The 18,715-nt window shown below is 45.9% G+C and overlaps 1 protein-coding gene across 1 annotated transcript in view; it reads left to right on the forward strand.

The window, feature by feature from the left end:
• PTDSS1 (phosphatidylserine synthase 1) overlaps positions 1 to 11,038 on the forward strand; it is an 84,486-nt gene extending 73,448 nt beyond the window's left edge. Inside the window, exons 10-13 of the mRNA XM_006900353.1 lie at positions 1,009 to 1,108; positions 6,560 to 6,628; positions 7,394 to 7,463; positions 10,482 to 11,038. Of these exons, the coding sequence (XP_006900415.1) occupies positions 1,009 to 1,108; positions 6,560 to 6,628; positions 7,394 to 7,463; positions 10,482 to 10,591 (349 nt within the window). The 3' untranslated portion in view covers positions 10,592 to 11,038. The remainder of the gene's footprint in view (positions 1 to 1,008; positions 1,109 to 6,559; positions 6,629 to 7,393; positions 7,464 to 10,481) is intronic.
• Positions 11,039 to 18,715: the final 7,677 nt, after the last annotated feature.

Consider the following 18,715-nt stretch of genomic DNA (forward strand, 5'->3'; position numbering starts at 1 on the left):
GTTGACCTTTTCAAAGAACCAACTCCTAGTTTTGTTGATAGTTTCAATTGTTTTTCTGTTTTCTATTTCATTTATTTCTGCTCTTGTTTTTATAGAGTTCCTTGTTTTTTTAATGCAGCATAGTATTCCATTGTGCGAATATACCACAGCTTCTCTATCCATTAGTTTGTTGATGGGCACTTAGGTTATTTCCAACTCCTTGCCATTGTGAACAAAGCTGCAATAAACATGGGTGTGCATGAATGAAAGCTCTTTTATTGCCAGATATATAAAAGGACGTTTAATGTGAAGTTGGAATAGAAGGTAAGGAGGGAATATGATTGCTACTCTTAAGTTATTAAAGGATTGTCACTTGGAACAACCAAGCTCACCTTCTGTGGCTAAGGGCAGAGTTGGGGCCTCTGAGTAGAAGGGGTTGGAGGTAGGTCGCAGCCAAAATATGAAGAGGCTTCCCGATAGAAGAGCTTTATTGGGTTGAATAAGCTGCCTTGCTTACGAGTTCTGAGGTGGCATCACCAAGATATAAGATGATAGTGCCTATTAAACAGTATTTAAGGCTTTAAAAAAACGTGTTTCCGAATAAAGGTCATGCATGTGTCCATGTTCAGCAGTAAAAAAAAAAAAAAAAACAAAACGTGTTTCTAATTATGCAAGTAACGTTTTAATGTATTCTTGTTAGAAGAAATTTGATTTGTTAGAAGTGTCTCAGGCCATCAGCTAATCAAATGTATGAATTGAGATGTTGGTCTGGGAGAAAAGAAAAGGTTAAATGTATGTATACACACACAAATTGTGTGTACACAAATGTATATGTGTGTGGTTTGTTTTTTTTGTTTGTTTAAAGTCCTGTGAGTTAGAACAGTGTCATTCTATGGATATCTGCTGCCAAGTGTTTCTCACAAAAATGTTCTGATCAGTGAACTTTTTGATGGAATAATGTGTATTTCTGGTAAGCCGTGCTCCAGTGAGAGGAGTTAATATTTAACCTCTTGTTCTCTGTCTCACCAGGGTCATTGGTTTCCTGGAAGCTATTGTTTGCATAAAATTTGGGCAGGATCTCTTCTCCAAGACCCAGATACTCTATGTTGTGCTGTGGCTCCTTTGTGTGGTGAGTCATTACAATTTCTACCTAAAAATGTTAGCTCTAAATGCCTTTGATATTGTTCAGAAAATAAAAATTTAAAAAAAAGAGAAGTCTATAACAAAAACATTAATGCTATCGTGCACCAAGGTTCCTTAGAAATTCATGGAAAAGTCATTCTACTTGTTATACCTAGAAATTGGCCACAGGCTGCTATAAGCTAATGTTTTAAGAGTAAAACACGTTAAGACCACCTGGCCCCTGTTGTGAGTAACCTTGACAGGTGCATCACACACGTTATTTAACATAACAGGAAATCACCTATTCAGAGTAGGCTAAGAATTAAAGGGCTACCGTGAAGGACAGTTACAATGCCCTTTCCTTTCTCACCTCATTATTGGACATTTTAACATCTGTATCCATGTACAAAATGACAGAAACCGGCATTTTTCTCCAAAGGCATGACTAGTGGATTTGAACCGCTGACCATTCATTTAGCAGTCAAGTACTTACCACTGCACAACCCAGACTCCTCGTAAAGAGCCTAGGAAACCCATCGGGGATTTGGGCTCTGTCACATGGAGTGACTGTGAATCACAAACTACTGGCCAGCACACACAAACTCTATAGATCAACCTTTAGTATTCAGAATCTTGGAAAAAAGTGAAGAATAAGAAGGCCTTTTTGTTTAAGATTACCACTGTCACACTGACAATTAACATGAATTCCTTACAGCTGTTAAGATGACGAATCAGTGTACATTTAGGAATTGTTCAAGTGTGTTGTGATCTGTATCCGTGGGTTGTGACTGGTTGGAGTGTCTTTTGTCTAAGGTTTTCCCGCCACCTCTCTTTTCCCCCTGCAGTCTATTCATTGAAGAAGTCAGACCTTTGACCCTGTTGGTTTTCCCATAGTCTTGATTTGACTCATTGCATCCTGCTCTGCAGTGAAATCTATTTCTTTACCCTTTGTATTTCCTATAAATCGCTTGCGGGATCTAGAGGCTTAGTTAATCAGATTCAGGTCGGGTTTTGTTTTCTACAAGACTAAACTTGATTTTTTTTTTTTTCAAATGTCTTTAATGCCTTTCAGAGTGCTGATTATTAGGTTTCTTGTTAGAAATCCTAACAGTGATCAAGTAGATCCTGAATCGGTTCTGCCCTGTTTCATTTTGATCAGTAAAAGGGAATAATGACCCCTTTTGTATGCTCCATGTCATAGGGGTTAACAAATTCGGCTACTAACCGAGTAAGGTGGGTGGTTTTAAACCAGTGGCTGTTCTGTGGGAGAAAGACGAGGTGGTCCTGCTTCTGTAAAGATTGCAGCTTCAGAAACTCTGTGGGCAAGTCTGCTTCCTGCAGGAGGTGCTACCAGTTGAAGTATCTACTCTGTAGCAGTGAGGTTTGGGTTTTATATGGAAATCCCACAATGAATGTTCAAATTTATCTTCCCCCCATCCTATAGGCTAGGTGAGTGTATTGGGTGTGTCTAAAGATTGCATTTTTACTGGGTCTTCTCATCTTTCTCTCTGTCACTTGAACTTGAAGGCTGTGAATAGTAAAGTGGATGGGTACCCCATTTTCTCACCACGCTGCCTTTGGACTCCATCCTCTGCTCTGGTGCATAGTTGATCTTCTAAAATTCAGGTCCGACGCTGCTAAGCCAGCCTTTTCTCTTGCTAGAGGATTGAGGAACCAATTCGGTAACATTTGGTAAACATTATGTTTACCACACCCACGTTCACAAGGAGGTTTCTAAAGCTGCAATTCTCCGGGATGGGACACACAGCCTCTTCTTTCCCCCATTAAGTAGCTGGTGGGTTTGACCCACTAGCCTTTTCTGTTAGCACACTATGGCATCTAAATTCCAGAGAAACAAGTTACCAAGACCTTTCCATGGCCTTGACCTTTTGTAAGGAGTGACATGGAGGTCAGAGTTGGGTGAGAGGAGACTCTTGTTCAGTAAGGAGTGAGTGAAGAGTCACAAAGCCCCCAATTCCTCCTCTCATGTGGTGAGTGAAGGTCCGTAGCATCCACACTTGGTGCGGCAGCCGAGGTCCCTTCTGGCAGGTAGGAGACCTCTCCGGCAGCAGCTGTCTGATCTCCTGAGGTGCTCTGCCCACTGTCCTCCTGGGGAGCCATGGCTTTGCCCCTTATCACTGTGCCCCCACCTTCTTTAAAAAAAACCTGTGCAGTTGCCTTCTTAAATCCTGGCCTCGACACTTCAGGTGGGTGTTTGCTTACATTTCCACAGGTGTGAGTGCATATCTGTAAATGAGTAGCTTTTGTCTCCCGGGACAAGTGTAAAATGGGCCTTGTACTCTGAGGTGAAGTGGTAAATTTGACAACCCCAGCAAACCTTTGTGTGGCGACTGTTGTGATAAGCGCCTGTCGCTCACCATCTGCCAGTGTTTATCTGGCTCTCTGCAAAGCCCACACTGTCCCCCTGTCTGCTACTGGGAGACGGCCCCAGCAGTCTCTGCCCATCCTCTCAGGTGCTGGGAGGCCAAGGAACGCTCCACATGGGCCTGCCCTCTGGTGGACAGAATTCAGAGCGACAGCCCAGCCAGTGGGCCTATCTCCACCCCACAGCCTCTGACTGGCTTCAGGAAGGTGGAACCTGCCCTCTCCTCCCCCGGGTAACACTGAAACCTTTAGTCTTTCCTGCCGTTTGTATATCGTAAGGAATGCTGGTGGCATAGTCAGTAACACATTGAAGCTGTTAACTGAAAGATCAGTGGTCGAATCCCCCAGCAACTCTGTAAGAATAAGATCGTCTTTTCCTAGAAATATTTTCAGCCTGAAACCTGATGGAGAGGCCACATAATTTAAGAAAGTATGAGAGAGTGCAGCCCGAGTGCTCTTTGGAGGCAAGAATGATAAGGCTTCACCTCACACACTTTGGGCATGTTGCTAGGAGAGGCTGTTCCTTGGAGAAGGACATGATGCTGGGAAGGGTTGAGGGTCGGCAAAGGAGAGGAAGACCCTCAGCCAAGTGGATTCACATAGTCACTGCTGCAATAATAGGTTTTTGTGTGTCAGGAAGTGTGAGGATGGCACAGGATAGAACAGGGTTCAGATCTTTTGTTGATAGGGTCCCTGTGAGTTGTACTTGACTCGATGGCACCTAACAACAACAACACATTTAATATTGATATGTTAGAAATTTGAGAAAGCACAGTTTTTTTAAAGTTTTATGTATTTATTCACAGCCTAACTTTTTCATGAGGTGTGAGGATTTTCGTTTGGGGTTCTTTGTTTATTTTTTGTTTTTTTTTTAAAATATGGAACACTTCATGAATTTGCAAAGTGATCTGTGCACGCGGGTCATGCTAATTTTCTCTGTATTGTGCTGCCAAAGCAAGCGCGTGAGTTTTAAGATCCCTGAAATCCCAGAATGGACCTAACCCACCGTGAGCAGGTAGTTCCTGTGTAACATGTCCCCATTCCCACCTCCTCCACCTGGTAGAAGGCGGCCTGCTAGAGCCCTCAGAAGTCCTTCCTTTTTGGAACATAACACAAAGAAGTGCACCTGGAGGTCACTTAGTAAATCTTGTTAGCTTGAAGGAAACTGGACCCAAACCAGACTCTCTGGACTGTCGAGAAGCAGTGAAAAGAATCCACAGCCCCTGTCTGCCCTGCTGGTCTTTGCTCCACCCGCCAGACTGGACTGCAGCCTGGGGCCTAGCCCTGCTGGCCCTGGCTGTTCCCATGAGGCTTTTCTTTCTCAGGATGGAGTGGTGAATGCTGGGGGTATCAAGATGTAAAATCACCATTGGTTTCTGCCTTTGTTAGATGCCCACAAATCAGCAGCGCCATGTGAGAGCATAGAACTGCTCCCAGAGGGTTGTCTAGGCTGTAATCTTTACAGGCAGAGCTCTGGTGCCATAGTGTTCAGTTCCCAATGGAAAGGTCAGCGGTACAGGCCCACCAGCCACTCCACAAGGGACAGATGTGGCAATCTGCATCCATAAAGATCTGCAGTCTTCAGAACCCTATAGGGCAGTTTTATTCTTTTAGGGTTGCTGTGAGTCAGAATTGACTTGATGGCAGCGGTTTGGGTTTGTTTTGGGGACCTGGGCGAGACCAAGGTTGCCAGGTCTTCATATCCGGTGGAGCCACTGGGTAGTGTCAGCCACCAGCCTTTCTCATAGCAGCAGAGTGTTTAACTGTGCATCACCAGAACTCCTTCCATCTGCACTTGATCTCTGTCCACAAGTTGGAGGTATCTCATTGGGAGCTTCCTTTGGCTTTTCAAGGCTGTAAATCTTCATGGGAAGAGACTCCCCGTCTTTGACTTGTGAAACAGCTGTTGGATTTGAACTGCCTGCCTCTCAGTTAGTTAACAGCCCAGTATGTTATGCACTTGCCACCAGGGCACCTCCTTATGTCTATGTTGTTGTCGTGCAGTCATCCCATAGCTGAGCCTGTGGTGGGTTTTCAGGGGCTATAAATCCATAGAAGAGTGTCCATCTTTCTCCTCAGAGCAAATAGTGGGTTCAAACCACCTACCTTTGGGTTGGCAGCTCAACTTCTTACTTGTTCATCCACCAGAGCGCCCTGTATGTTGTTGGTGTTGTTGTTGTTGTTGTTGTTAGATGCCGTTGAGTATGATTCCTAGAAACCCTATGAAAAACAGACCTGGACTCTGCCCTGTCACGGGCCATCTTTATCATCTCTGACACACTGGAGCCCATTGCTGAAGTCAGTCTGTCTTGCTGGTCACTGTGTCAGTCTCTCTCTTCTCTTTTACTGATTCTTCCTCTTTCCAAGCATCATGTTCCTTTCCAAGGACTAGCCTCACCTCCCTACATGTCCACAGTTTAAGAGACAAAGCTCCGTCATCTTTGCCTCCAGGGAGCTCCCTGGCTGCACTTTCTCCAAGGCATATCTGTTCGTTCTTTTGGCAGTCCGTGGACTGTTCAGACCTCTTCTCCAGAACAGCTCAAAGGCATCAGTTCTTCTGTCACCCTTATTTTCTGATACATAGCAAAGGACTGGAAAAAACCATGGCCTGAATCAGGCACACCTTAGTCTTCAAATGGTAGCTATCCTTAAAAGCTTGAGACTAAGAATATCAAGACACCTGTGTTTCTGGAAGGTGTGAGGGATTTGTTGTGAAAAACAGAAACATAATATAGAATCTATGTGTTGTTTTTACAGAAAAGAACTTGGAAAGCTGTTAGGAAAACACAGCTCCCCTTACCCTACTTTACAAAATGCACATCACACTTGACACTGAGTCGTAGGGTAGCTGTGGTCTCACCGTAAATACCTCTTCTTGTTAAACAACGTTGGGGATGCTTCCCTGTCATCTCGGAGGATCTTGTAACCAGTGTCCCAGGTTGAATGGGAAAATTTCCTGAGCCATCCTAGATGAATCCCCACCGCAACCTTGACCATCTCAGAAGAAGATTTTTGGGGTTTTTTTCTCTCCCAACACCACCTATAACGTGATTCTTCTGCTTCTCTCTTCCAGGCTTTTATCACTTTCTTGTGTTTGTACGGCATGGTGTGGTATGCGGAGCACTATGGTCACCGAGAAAAGGTACAGACAGGAGACCCGATGGTCTTGATTTCAAATTACTACCTCCTGCTGGGAACTTTAGCCTCGAGCACGTCCACATAAGACTTCTAGGTGACCGGGTCTAGGGGAGTTCCTTCCACTTTTCTGTTGCAGGAACATAATATGACAGTTGTAGAATTCTGTCATTTGTTGTCCTTGCATGTAACTTATCTACTTAGTAAGTCTGCAATTTTATCCTCATTTTGTGAAGAGTGTAAAACATAGAGTTGAGGGGTGGGGTTTTGTTTGTTGTTTTTTTAAAATTGTGGTAGCAGTACTGGCCCTGTTTACAGAAGGCCTGGATTTTATGAATGTTCTTCTGTTTGGTGTGAGGCTCTTCCTCACCCCCAGCTCTGTTGGGGTCCCCCTCAGGCGAGCACAGGTAATGCCTGCCCTGCCCTGCCCTGCCCATGAAGTGCTGAGGGTTGAAGTAGGAAGTAGATGTGAGTGGGCTTAGCTCTGTAGGAATGTCATCAACTGTGTCTCTGTTGAGGTTATATAACATCTGTAGGTTGTTATGCATACTTAAAGTCTGAGGATCTGAAGGCTCTTTGTAGAAGATTTGTTCTGAAGAGGTTTGATTATAGCTGGGAAATGGAAGCAATAGGAGGGCTCTGTCCTCAGCCTGGGTGAGGCAGGGATTCGGCCTCAGGGGCAGGTGTCCGCAGTTCCCTTCCTGTGTCCAGGGTGGCCTTGAGATTCTCAACTTCAGTTTCTCTCTTTCTCTCCATCCCCTCACCTCACAAGACCTATTCAGAGTGTGAAGATGGTACTTACAGCCCGGATATCTCCTGGACCCACGGGAAAAGCGCAAAAGGTATCTTTTTCTTATTTGTGATTTAAAACTTTATTGGTCCCTCAACTTCCATATAAGCTTCACAAGAGGACTTGGAATGTGTTTATGCTCCGACCACAAAGCATGTGTTTCCTGAACGCATTCAGGTCTCCTTATTGTCTCCTGTTCCTTAAGAGACACGCGTGGTGTCTCCAGTCTGCCCGAGAGAGTTGCTCCAGAAGAAGAGACGGCCACTTTCACCCTCAGCGGTCTGACCTCCTGAGGCAGGAGTGCGATCGGCCAAGCTTGGTGCATGGCGCTTGAGCATGCACTTCCTCTTGGCTTTCATCCTGAAAAAGGGGTTAGAAAGAGCCGTGCTCTGGGAAGAGAAGACTCTCAGCAAAGGTAGATCAGCTGAATTGCCTTTGTTGAGGAGGACAGCCAGTCTGAGTAGGATTTCGGCAGCACACAGCTCTAGCATCCTGCCCCTCTCCCAGGGGCCTTTGGAAGGCTCTGGGGCCGTCCACTTCTTTTCAAGAGTTAGACTTGGAGAATAGTGGCACTGATGAGGCACCACTGGGCAGTGGGCTTGTGGCAGCTCCTGTGGGCTGAGAGGGAGGCCGGATGAAGTCATGAAGAGCAGTGACCTGCCTGTCATGAGCTCACAGATGGCACAGAGAATGAGAGGGCATCAGGCTTCTCAAACCATCCCCTCTGGGGTCTGGAGTGCCAGCACCAGTCTGGCCGAGTTCCTTGTCACCCCTTTTGAGATGGTTCCTGCTGGTCAAGGAGTGGAATTAGGGGTCTACATGGGGCCACTCATGTTGTTATGTACCATCAAGTCAACTATGACTCATAGCGACCCTGTGAACACTGGCTCTGAACCCTGCTCTATCCGACCAGCCTCACCATCGCCGACACACCTGACCCCAGTGCCACAGTCACTGTGTCATTCCTTCTCATCCAGGGTCTTTTCTCTCCTGCATTGACCCTCTGCCTTTCCTAGAATGATGTTTTTCTCCAGGGATTGGTCCCTCGCCCAAAGTGTGTGAGATGGAACTTCAAAAATCCTTGCCTCCAAGGAGCAACCTGGGGCCACTAATAAGAGGGTCCCTTGTAGACCAGCATTCCCTACTAGAGAATAATGAACAGTCATGGAGATAGAACTGACTCTGGGTGGGACAGATGCTGACATGCTCAGAGTGTGGTGGGTAATTGATGTTTCGAGCTCACCCAGAGGTCCCTCAGAAGAAAGCCTTGGTGGTCTACTTCAGAAATATCGCTAGCTCATTGCTGTTGAGTTGGAACGAACTCATAGCTGACCCTTCAATGAGATTCGAGACTATAAATTGCACAGGAGGAGATGGCCCATCTTTCTCCCCCACAGACGCTGGCAGGTTCCTAACACCAAAGGCTCAGCAGCATAACTCTATCTACAGACTGTATCCCCTGAAGCGCCCTCATGCAATGCCGCCCATTGAGAACCCTGCAGAGCATTTCTGCTCCAGCACTCTTGGGATTCATGAGTCGGGGGTGACTCAGTCACAACTGGTAGAGATACACTTAAATGAAATGTAGATGGAAAAAAGGACTGAGGGGGCAAGTCTCAAGTGTGGTCAGGATGACTCTTGGACCAAGCCAAACGCTAGTGTCTGTGGAGATAGTAAAGGCAGACCTTGTTTTCTTGGCTGGCTGAGGAAGGGAGTGCTGGTAGCGTAGTCTGTAGGGTGTTGCACCCTAACCGGAAGAACCCACATCTCTGCCCTCTTTTTTTTTCTTCTTAAATATTTATTATTTTTACGTATACTCTCAAATTAGATCTGACTGGTACAGGAGGAGATTTGCCCCCTCCTTCTCCAGCAGAACCCACATCTCTGGTGATTTAAATCCACCAGGAGAATGATGAGCGATCTCCTCCCATCCAGTCTACAGCCTCTTAAAGCCCACTGGAGGGCCAGCTTTGAGTCGATTCCGTCTCGATAACAATGAGCTTGAGGTTGAGCTTTGAGAGAGAGTTCCTTTGGGGCTGCATCTGAGCTTCTTGGGCTAAGGAATCTTCCGGCTCACAGTTGGCCATATCTTCAGACTAAACACAGAACCACCCCAGTGCCAGGACGTCTAACTGACCTCGCTAACATCTCTATCCTTTACTTGGAATGTCGCTTTGCTCTCATTCCTATCACCACACACCACCACCACTGATGGTGCAGGACTTGGCTGACATAACATTTTATAGAAGCCTTTTTCCGAGCCCCAAAAGTAATATATGACAAATGGTGTCACCCCTGCATGACCAAGCATCATGAGGGCGGGACTCCATTTCTGGTGGCTCTGTGTGGCTTCGGAGACAGTCATGAACAAAAGGGATTACAGGTAGCCTCTGCAGCAAACAAACTAGCTGTTGTTGAGTCATTTTCAACTGATGGTGACTCCACGTGTGTCAAAGGGGAAATGCACTCCAAAGAGTAGGGCTGACTTTCCAGAATTAGGTTGCCAGGGCTTGCTTCTGCGGTGCGTTTGGGTAGCTTCAAATCTCCAACCTTTGTTAGCTTGAGCGTGTTAATCGTTTGTACCACTCAGAGACTCAAGAAAATGTCATTACTTTAGTTGTTTGAAGCCAGATACCTTTCCAGTTTACACACTTCTCGTGTAGAATATGGCAGGCCAGGAGGTAGAAACTGAAATTCTGGGTTAAAATTCTGATGGACTCCTGTGTGATGGAGGTTTGAAAGCCCTCATTTGCACTCTCCATTTCATTTTACACTCTCACTTCTGGTCCACATGGTCATGATCACTGACCCCTACACGTTGTGGGTGCAGAAATGGTTCAAGAACCATCTCAGAAATGCCTGGGGCTGTTTTTATACAGGAGTCACCTGCATTACTGGCTTGGCTCTGAGGTTCAGTATGTCTCACCCTGATTTCTTAGCAAGGCCACTAGATGGCGTGCAGGTACCGGTGGAGAAGCCCTTATGGGGCGATCTGCCTAGAAATACAGCTCACAGACCCTTGAAGATGGAGCAGCCCGAGGTGACCATGTGCTCTTATTCCTTTGACCAGGTTCTGAAGACAGCCCACCCAAGCATTCAGGCAACAATGAAAGCCATTCTTCCAGAAGAAGGAACCGACATTCCAAATCGAAAGTCACCAACGGTGTTGGAAAGAAATGAAAGACCCTGGTCAATCAAAGATGTTCCAGAGAGTGCCTAGAACTGAGAGGGAAACGGAACTCGTTTGGACCTCCCCGCCAGGTCTAAACACACAGAGCAAACAGGAAGAGGAGAGGGAACTTTGGGGTCATTCTTTGAGAGTGTAAGTCTTGTTTCCCACAGACCTGACCACAGCGGCCAGATCACAGCCTGGGGTCCTGTGCCAATTTGGGGTCTCCTCCAACTTCAGCACTTGGCATGCGGTCACCAGTAGCAGAACAGAGTGTGTGAAGGGAAAGGTAGCTAATGCCTCACCACTGCCAAGGACAGCTTGGCACTTGGGTACATGGTGGACACGCGGTGAACATCTTCGCTCAGACAACTGTACCACTCACGGGCTCACTACCAATTTTTCTTTTTATGAATCACCTTTTCCATTTGAATGATTTGGTTTTCATTTCAGTCCACGTTCTGCCTTTTGTTGTCTTTAGGACGCTCAAAGCCACCGTTGGATTTGATATTTGGGAAGGGGCCAACCTTCCCTTCTAGATTTGAAAGAAAGAATTTCAGGAGGGTTTGTGTTACTGTGTCACATCTCAGCTCAGCCCGTCTTTAAAACCTTAAACCACGCGGAGGGTGTCAAGCAGTCTGAGGAAAGGTCGGTTGCCTGCATAGGACCCGGGCTGGAGATCTGAACATCCTGTATACCATTCCGAACGTCACACGTCTCAGCCCGACCCTCAGTGCACAGAGTGAGCCTGTCCCCGAGGCAGCCAACGCCGCGGCTGCTCCCCAGCCAGGTGCCTTGTACATTTGTTTCCCTTCCACAGTGTGTTGCCGACATTGTCTTTCAGTCACATGTGAGGTGCTGTTGAGTATTACCTGCCATCCGTGCCATGCTCTAGAACTTGTACCCTGTAGTTCACCTCCGACGGATCTCTGTTTTAAAGAAAACAGTTCATGTTAAATAAAGCCCATCAAAGATCTGTCTCCGAAAGTGCTCACTCGTTTGTATCTTACTGGCATGCTCCATTGTTTGTAAGCAGTCGCTGTATTTTTCAAGTGGGTGAGGTTGATGTGAATCTGTGTAGTTCTATATGCTTCTGTTGTGTGCTGTTGTGTCCGTCTGGACTCGGGGTAACCCTGCAGGACAGGGTAGAACCTCTCAGTGGGTTTCCAGGGTTCTATGTAATCTTCATGGAAGCAGCCAACCTCCTCTTTCTCTGAGAGAGTGGCTGGTCACTTTGAACCCACCCTCTTTTCAGTCAGTAGCTGACAGTTGTAATCATTGTACCAGAGGGAAAAAGAAAACAGCTTGTATTTTACAGAACTTACAAACACAGATGTCCTATTTACCTTTCCAAGTAATAATGGAAATAAACAGCAAGATCATTGTTTTTTACTATGGTAATGGTTCCATTAACCACGTTGGATTTTTCCTTAACATGTGGCCAGTGCCCAGTGGGTTGCCTTTGAGATACAATCATGCTGAAAACAACCCATTTGTTCTCTCCTTTTGCAGAGCACAAAGGTCTCAGTGTCTTCTCCTGCTTTGAGGAAATCTTTATCCCCAGGAGTGTCATGTTTTCCTTTTTGGGCAAAAGCATGCAGGGATGAGGGGATTAAATGAATCATGCACCAACGGGGTCACAGTGTGTGCTCCCACCTTCTGGGTGACCACACGGTTCCAGGGCCATGCACAGACTTGTTCCAGAAGCAGAGACCCTGACCATCTGTCCACATGATGGCAGGACACAGGCTAGGAAGGGCCACTACTCTGTACATTTTGCCCTCTCCAAGCCATGGTATTCCCACAACTGACTTGCAGACAGCACATGGTTCAGAAATCCACTTGTAAAAAAAAAAGAAATCCACTTGTGCTATTATAACTCATCAAAGACTTTGTAAGCATATCATTTCCCATTGAGTCAACACTGATGCGAGTCAGACAGTCCAACTGCCCTCCATTGAGTTTGCAGTGGAGCCTCTTCGTGGACTTGAACCTCCAATCAACAGTCAAGTACAGTTAACCATTTGCACCACCAAAGCACCCCTTTTTATAAATGCATACAATTAGACCAGTTGAAACGCTGCTGTGGGTACACATGAGTAGATGGCTTGGGAGTGGATCGATTTGGTTTTTTCCACGGCCAGCTTTTCTCGGCACTGAGGGCTTCTACTCTGTCATCTGCCGCCTTCCCTGTGACCTCTTGCTGAGTGTTCCCAGTTCCTTTTCTGAGAGATTTGAACCTGGCGCTTCTCGGAGCCTCAGATTACCTGCCCAGGCAGCGTAACAGATAAGGCGCGCTTCTTCCAAGAGCCCCATCGAGGCAGACACTTGCTTAGCATGAGGTGGGAGGGGAGACATCACGGAATGTGCATGCACACATTATACTCAGGAGAACACATTTTCTCCACGGCTCTGCACGAACCAGCCAGGAAACTTCTCAGTGACTACATGCTCCTTCTGTGAATCAGAGCTTGCTCTTTATCTTTTTTGTGAAAGCTCTTGACTCCAATAGTTATAAAGACCAGTGCTGCCCGTGACTAGGCAAACCCACAGCTACGGGTGCCGTGAAATCCTACTGCTGACCGCAGCCCACTTTCCCCACCTGTTACTATGGAAATGGACTTTATATTAATAGAAGTAGAATAAATGCTTCTGAGTCATCATCACTTAATCTCAGATTATTTGATTGCCATTTATCTCATATTCCCCATTTGCGAACTGCCCTCTTAAAAGCTACCATTGTTTTTAGACATAATGCACAAAGAATGCTTTATGCTTGCTCCTGGATCAACGTTGCAGTGAGCAGGCTTTGTCCTTATGGCCATTCTTGGTCTTCCCATGGCCTCTCGCTGCCTTTCTTGCGTCTGCTTTCATCTTTAAAAGTCTTCGCCAAGCTATTCCCACAGCACCGCTAGGACATTTCACTGACCCGGTAAGCATTTTGATGATAAAAGTCCTCCAATAAATGCCAGTCTTATTTTCTCTAGGACTGCTTCTTTAGTCAGCCCATGACCAAGGTACTCTCCCAGAAGAAATAAAATGCCAAATGCGTCAGGTTCAGCCTTTTTGCTGCTCTTGTAGAAGCTGCAGAGTAGCGTCCGGACGTGATAGCTCTTCGTGTGGAGGCTCACCCTTTGGGATTGCTTTCTTTGTTTATAATAGTGCTCTTGGTCAGGTTCACATGGCGTCACTGAGAATGGGAGCAAGGTCAGTCACAAAGGGAGAGACTAAATACAAAGTAGAAAGAAAAAAAATATATAATCTCCATTGCAAAGGAGACTAGAGCAAACACTTTAAACATGGGAGAGCTTGACTTTGATGTTCCCCAGTGTTACCTGATGGCTGTCCCCTCAGAATTCCTGGGCTCTCCAGTGTTGATCAGCCTGGCATTGTTTTTTGGTTTTGTTGTGACAGCTAGGAACCCCACAAGCAGCCTGGTAGGTGTCCCTGAGTGTTCTACTCATGGTGACACTGAACAGATCTGAACGGTCCTCAGTCTCCATAACGCCCATTGTTAAAGCCATGGTGTCAGTCCTTGTTGAGACTCTGCTCTTTCTCTCACCCTCCCCCTTTTCCAATATGATGTCTTTTTCCAAGGACTGGGCCCTCTTGACCACATGCCTGAAGTATGAGATGAAGATTCACCACCTTTGCTTCTAAGAAGGACCATGATTGCATTTAATCCAAGATAGACTTGTTTGTTCTTTTAGCAGCCTATGGGATATTCAGTACTCTGTCAGTGCCACAGTTCAAAGGAATCAGTTCTTGACTCTCTTTTATTTAGTGTCCAACTTTTAGATGCCAGTGAAGCAATTGACAATACTGAGGTACACCTAAGTCTTTATAAATTGATATCCTTGTCCTTGGCAGCAGATTTACCCAGTGCAAATATAATTCTCATTTAGGTGCTCACGATGTAAACAGTTACAGCTTCTCTTCATCCGTGGTCACCATGTAATGTACGTCTTTGTTATTGTTGGTAAGTGCTGTCAAGTATGACCTTAGGAACTATAGATATGAACCCTGTCCTATGCTGTGCCATCCTCAGACTACCTGACACTCTTGAGCCCATGGCAGCAGTCACCATGTCAGTCCACCCGGGGGACGGTCTTCCTCTCCTTCGCCGATCCTCCACCCTTCCAAGCGCCATGTCCACCTCCAAGGAATAGCCTCTCCTGGCAAGATGCTTAAAGTGCGTGAGGCAGAGTCTCATCATTCTTGCCTCCAAAGAGCCCTCCCACGGCACTTCTTGTACATATGTGCATATTGCAAGGTTATGGTTGAGATTCAGTTGTTTGCAAGAATTTGCCTTACCTGTTGTGGCTAACTCATCACCATTAGATTAGATTTTTGCAGCATTCCTGCCCCCCCCCATCACCTTTTCTTTCAAATCTCCTACTACAGCTAGCACAGGTGAAGGCTGCAACTTTTTTTTTTATTATTATTTTGTTGTGTGTGTCCTGTCAAATCAGATCTGACTAGTACAGGAGGAGATTGTCCCTCCTCCTCCAGCAGAGTGTCTGGTAGATTAGAACCACTCAAGGTTGCAACATTTTTTAAGTGAACTTTGCTATTTTTCTTGACACAGTAAATAGGACCTTTCTCCTACTTAGCTATTTCTGTGAATTTAAAGGGGTTGTTGATATCTACCAGTGATGTGGGAAATAGTTGGATGTGAATTCTTGTTACTTTGTGCCAGTGCCAAATTATAAAAATCTTTGTCTCAGACATTTACCTAGAACTTCTTTTAACTCATTTCAGTGATTTATCTGTGACTTGTCCCTGGCCTTTCTTGCAGTCTATTGCTTTTGAAGCCACCTATCCTGTGAGATGTTTATTGCCACATTTTAACACCTTCAATACCGTGTTAACTCTGTTGGCATAAGAAGTACGCATTTGACTGTTAACCAAAAGGTTGATGGTTCAGATCCACCCTGCAGCTCGGTGTGGGGGCTGGGGGTGGAACTGGCAATCTGCTCCCATAAAGGTTTGTTGTTTGTGCCCTCGAGTCTGAACCAACCCATAGTTTACCCTCCAGTAGATTTCCTGAGGCTGTTAATCCCATGGGAGGAGATTGCCCATCCGTTTCTTGAAGAGTAACTGGTGGATTTGAACCATGTGCCTTTGGGATTATAGCTGAGAGTCTTACCACCACTAGACCAACAGCTGTTAAAACCCCATGGAGCAGCACTACTCTGTCACATGGGGTCACTGTGAGTCAAAATCAGTTTAACACTCCCAAGAAAATGCTTTCAAACATTTACAGGTCAAAACAAAATACCTCCTAGACCTTATACTAAGCGTGGTTTATTGTCAGATCTCCAACTAAAGTGATTTTATGTGAAATATTGCCTGGTCCCTAGTTTATACTAGGGAGTTCTAGTTCATAGTTTACAACCTAGATCATAAAGAGTTGTGGTGCTAACCCCAAAGCTTTCCAATCCTCTGGCGGTTCGAATCCACTAGTAACTCTGATGGAGAGAGGTGGTGAGCAATCTCCCTTCTACTTTACAGCCCCAGAAACTCAATGGAAGGTCAACTGGGAGTCCATTCTAACTCATTAGCAATAAGTGACTTTTAAGAATTATTTATACCATGTGATAATGTCCTTGAAACTCTTCCTTTTATGTCCCATGTACCTGGCCACCTGGAGAACTGGCTGACTGTCAAAACTCCCAGCATTATTGTCCTTTGGGAGCAGAGAGAAGGTGTTGGCAAATTGGACCTTCCTCATAAGTCCAGCGAGGACATGCACGTCATGGGGAAATAGAATTGGCTCCAGGATTTTGCTTTCACACAGAGGCCGACAACCCCCTAGGCTCTTCTGTGCTCGGGCTTGTTGCAACCTGGGTGTGAGTTAATAATTCTTGACTGTTGCTGGAATGCACCGACAATGATAGCAGGGTCCTGCAAATTCCCAGGTGCTGAGAATGCTTTGCGCCGGCAAGGTGGTTTTCCCAGAGCTGCCTGGTCCCCTGCTCCTCTGAGCAATCATCATTGGCCCTCAGATATGGGGGGGTTTCTCTCTGGGGTGTGTTCTCCTTTCTGGGGTGAGGAAGCGAGGGCGTGTGGCTTTCCAGACCAGGAAATGATGTCTGTTTGTGTAACAAAAAGAGGAAAGAAAAAGTTTAAACCGAAGAACCAGAATACTGTGTTTTCATGTCGAAAGCATACACACGATAGTTTTAATTATGGTGTCAAGCTGCAGGCAGGATTTCTATAATGGTTCCTGCTGGAGACGCTGGACCGTAAACTTGACTGTCCCCTCTCGCCTGACCAAGGCCTGCTTTGGTCATTTCTCATCAAGCTGACTGCTCACACAGCACGGACTCATCAGCACTTTTATAGGTGCCATCTAGGGAGAGCTTAGGAATGAGCTCCAGCTTTCAAAATGCTTAGAAGTCTCTCCCTCCTCTCCTTAGGTGATCCCAACTCGTAGTAACCCTGTGCAGCGGGGTAGAGATTCCCATATAGTTATCTAGACTGTAATCTACATGGCCAGACCACCAGGTCTTTCTCCCACAGAACCATTGTATGATTTGAACCAGCCACACTCAGGTCAGTGCTTAACCACTGTAATAGTAGCACGCTTTTCATTTTCGAAGTGGATGGAATCCAGACTAGGAGCAGAGGGGATAAAAGCTCACCATCACAACTGCTTATGGGTCTCACACACAAAGGCACTTGAGTCTTGGGGTTCTTTGAAAGAACCCCCCCATCTCTCTTGTCCCTGATGGTGCCTCCCTGAATCTTTAATTGTCTCTGCTAATCAGCCACACACCCAAGAGCAGCATGTCCAATTCCAAGACAGAGTGTCACTGGCACCCTCCCTACTGTAGCTGCACTGCCTACCTGTGTAAGTTCCCTTCAGTGACCTAAGGGTAAGGAGATGCACTGCTAACCCTAAGGCATGGAGTTCGAATTCTCCAACTGCTTCATGAGAGAAAGATGGGTAATCTCCTATGCCATTTCTAGCCTCTGAAAACTTGCTCAAGGGTCAGTTAGGAGTTGGTTCCAACTCAATGGTACATAACAACAGCTGAGCCATGCACCCGAGAGCAGCATGTCCAGTTCCAGGATGGAGTGTCACTGGGACACTCCTCATTCTATTTCTCATTGCTGAACTGTGAGTGTCCCTTTTGAATCTTATGTTTGGACTTGTAAAGCTCCTTTTACAAGAATGTGAAGTTTGGGGAAATGGAGTAGTTGGCCCAGCATCTTACAGCCAGTAGATGGCCACCACATCACCCCAAAGCCTCATGTTCTTTCTTGCAGGCCGGGTTTCTTGAGTCAATACTTGTGCACATACCTTGTTCCCATTACTGAAGTCCCCGTAGACCACCACACCTCACAGCCCTACCCCCTGCCTGGTTCTCAGCCAGCCTCCAGTTCCAGATGCTTTTAAGTCATTCTGATTCATGTGACCCCAGGTAAGTCAAAGCAGAACTGTGCTCCATCAGGCTTTCAGTGGCAACTGCTATGTCAATATGTCTTATTGAAGGTCTTTCTCTTCTTCACGGATTCTTCACCAAATTGGCTGTTCTTCTCCAACAACTGGCCTTTCTTGATGACATGTCCAAAAAGTACATGAGATAAAGTCTCATCATCCTCACTTTTGTCTTAATTGTATTTTTTAGTTGCTACTTTAACAGAAGTTTATAGAAAATGTGGATTTCCATTCATTCATTGTAGAACATTTTCCTCCCTAGTCCCCCAACAAACCCCAGTTCACTTTTCTCTTTAAAAAGATTCTTTTGTTGTTGCACAATTCTGTCCTCACGTCTAAGGGGCACTGTGGCCGTACTTCTTCCAAGAAAGATACCTTCATTCTTTTTGGAAAAAATACTCTCCACTACCACCATTCTTCAAAGCCATCAATTATTCTTTCTTATTTATTGTCCACCTTGCTTTTTGTTGTTGTTTTCATCTTAGTAATACAGTATTTCTCTTCTTTCAGTCAAATCCTGAGCCAATCACTTTCTCCAGGCTGCCTGGGGAGATACAGAGAAAGGAGCGTATAAGGTAGACAAGACACAGGCACGAACTATGGGAGGGGGAGATGGCTCCTTCACACGGCAAAGAGGATCAGACAAAAGAGCCTCCAGGCCTCTGAGAGGGCAGAGTCCAGCACGGCG

This window comes from Elephantulus edwardii, unplaced genomic scaffold (genome assembly GCF_000299155.1).
Source record: "Elephantulus edwardii isolate Elephantulus edwardi_28Jun2011 unplaced genomic scaffold, EleEdw1.0 scaffold00282, whole genome shotgun sequence".
NCBI lineage: Eukaryota > Metazoa > Chordata > Mammalia > Macroscelidea > Macroscelididae > Elephantulus > Elephantulus edwardii.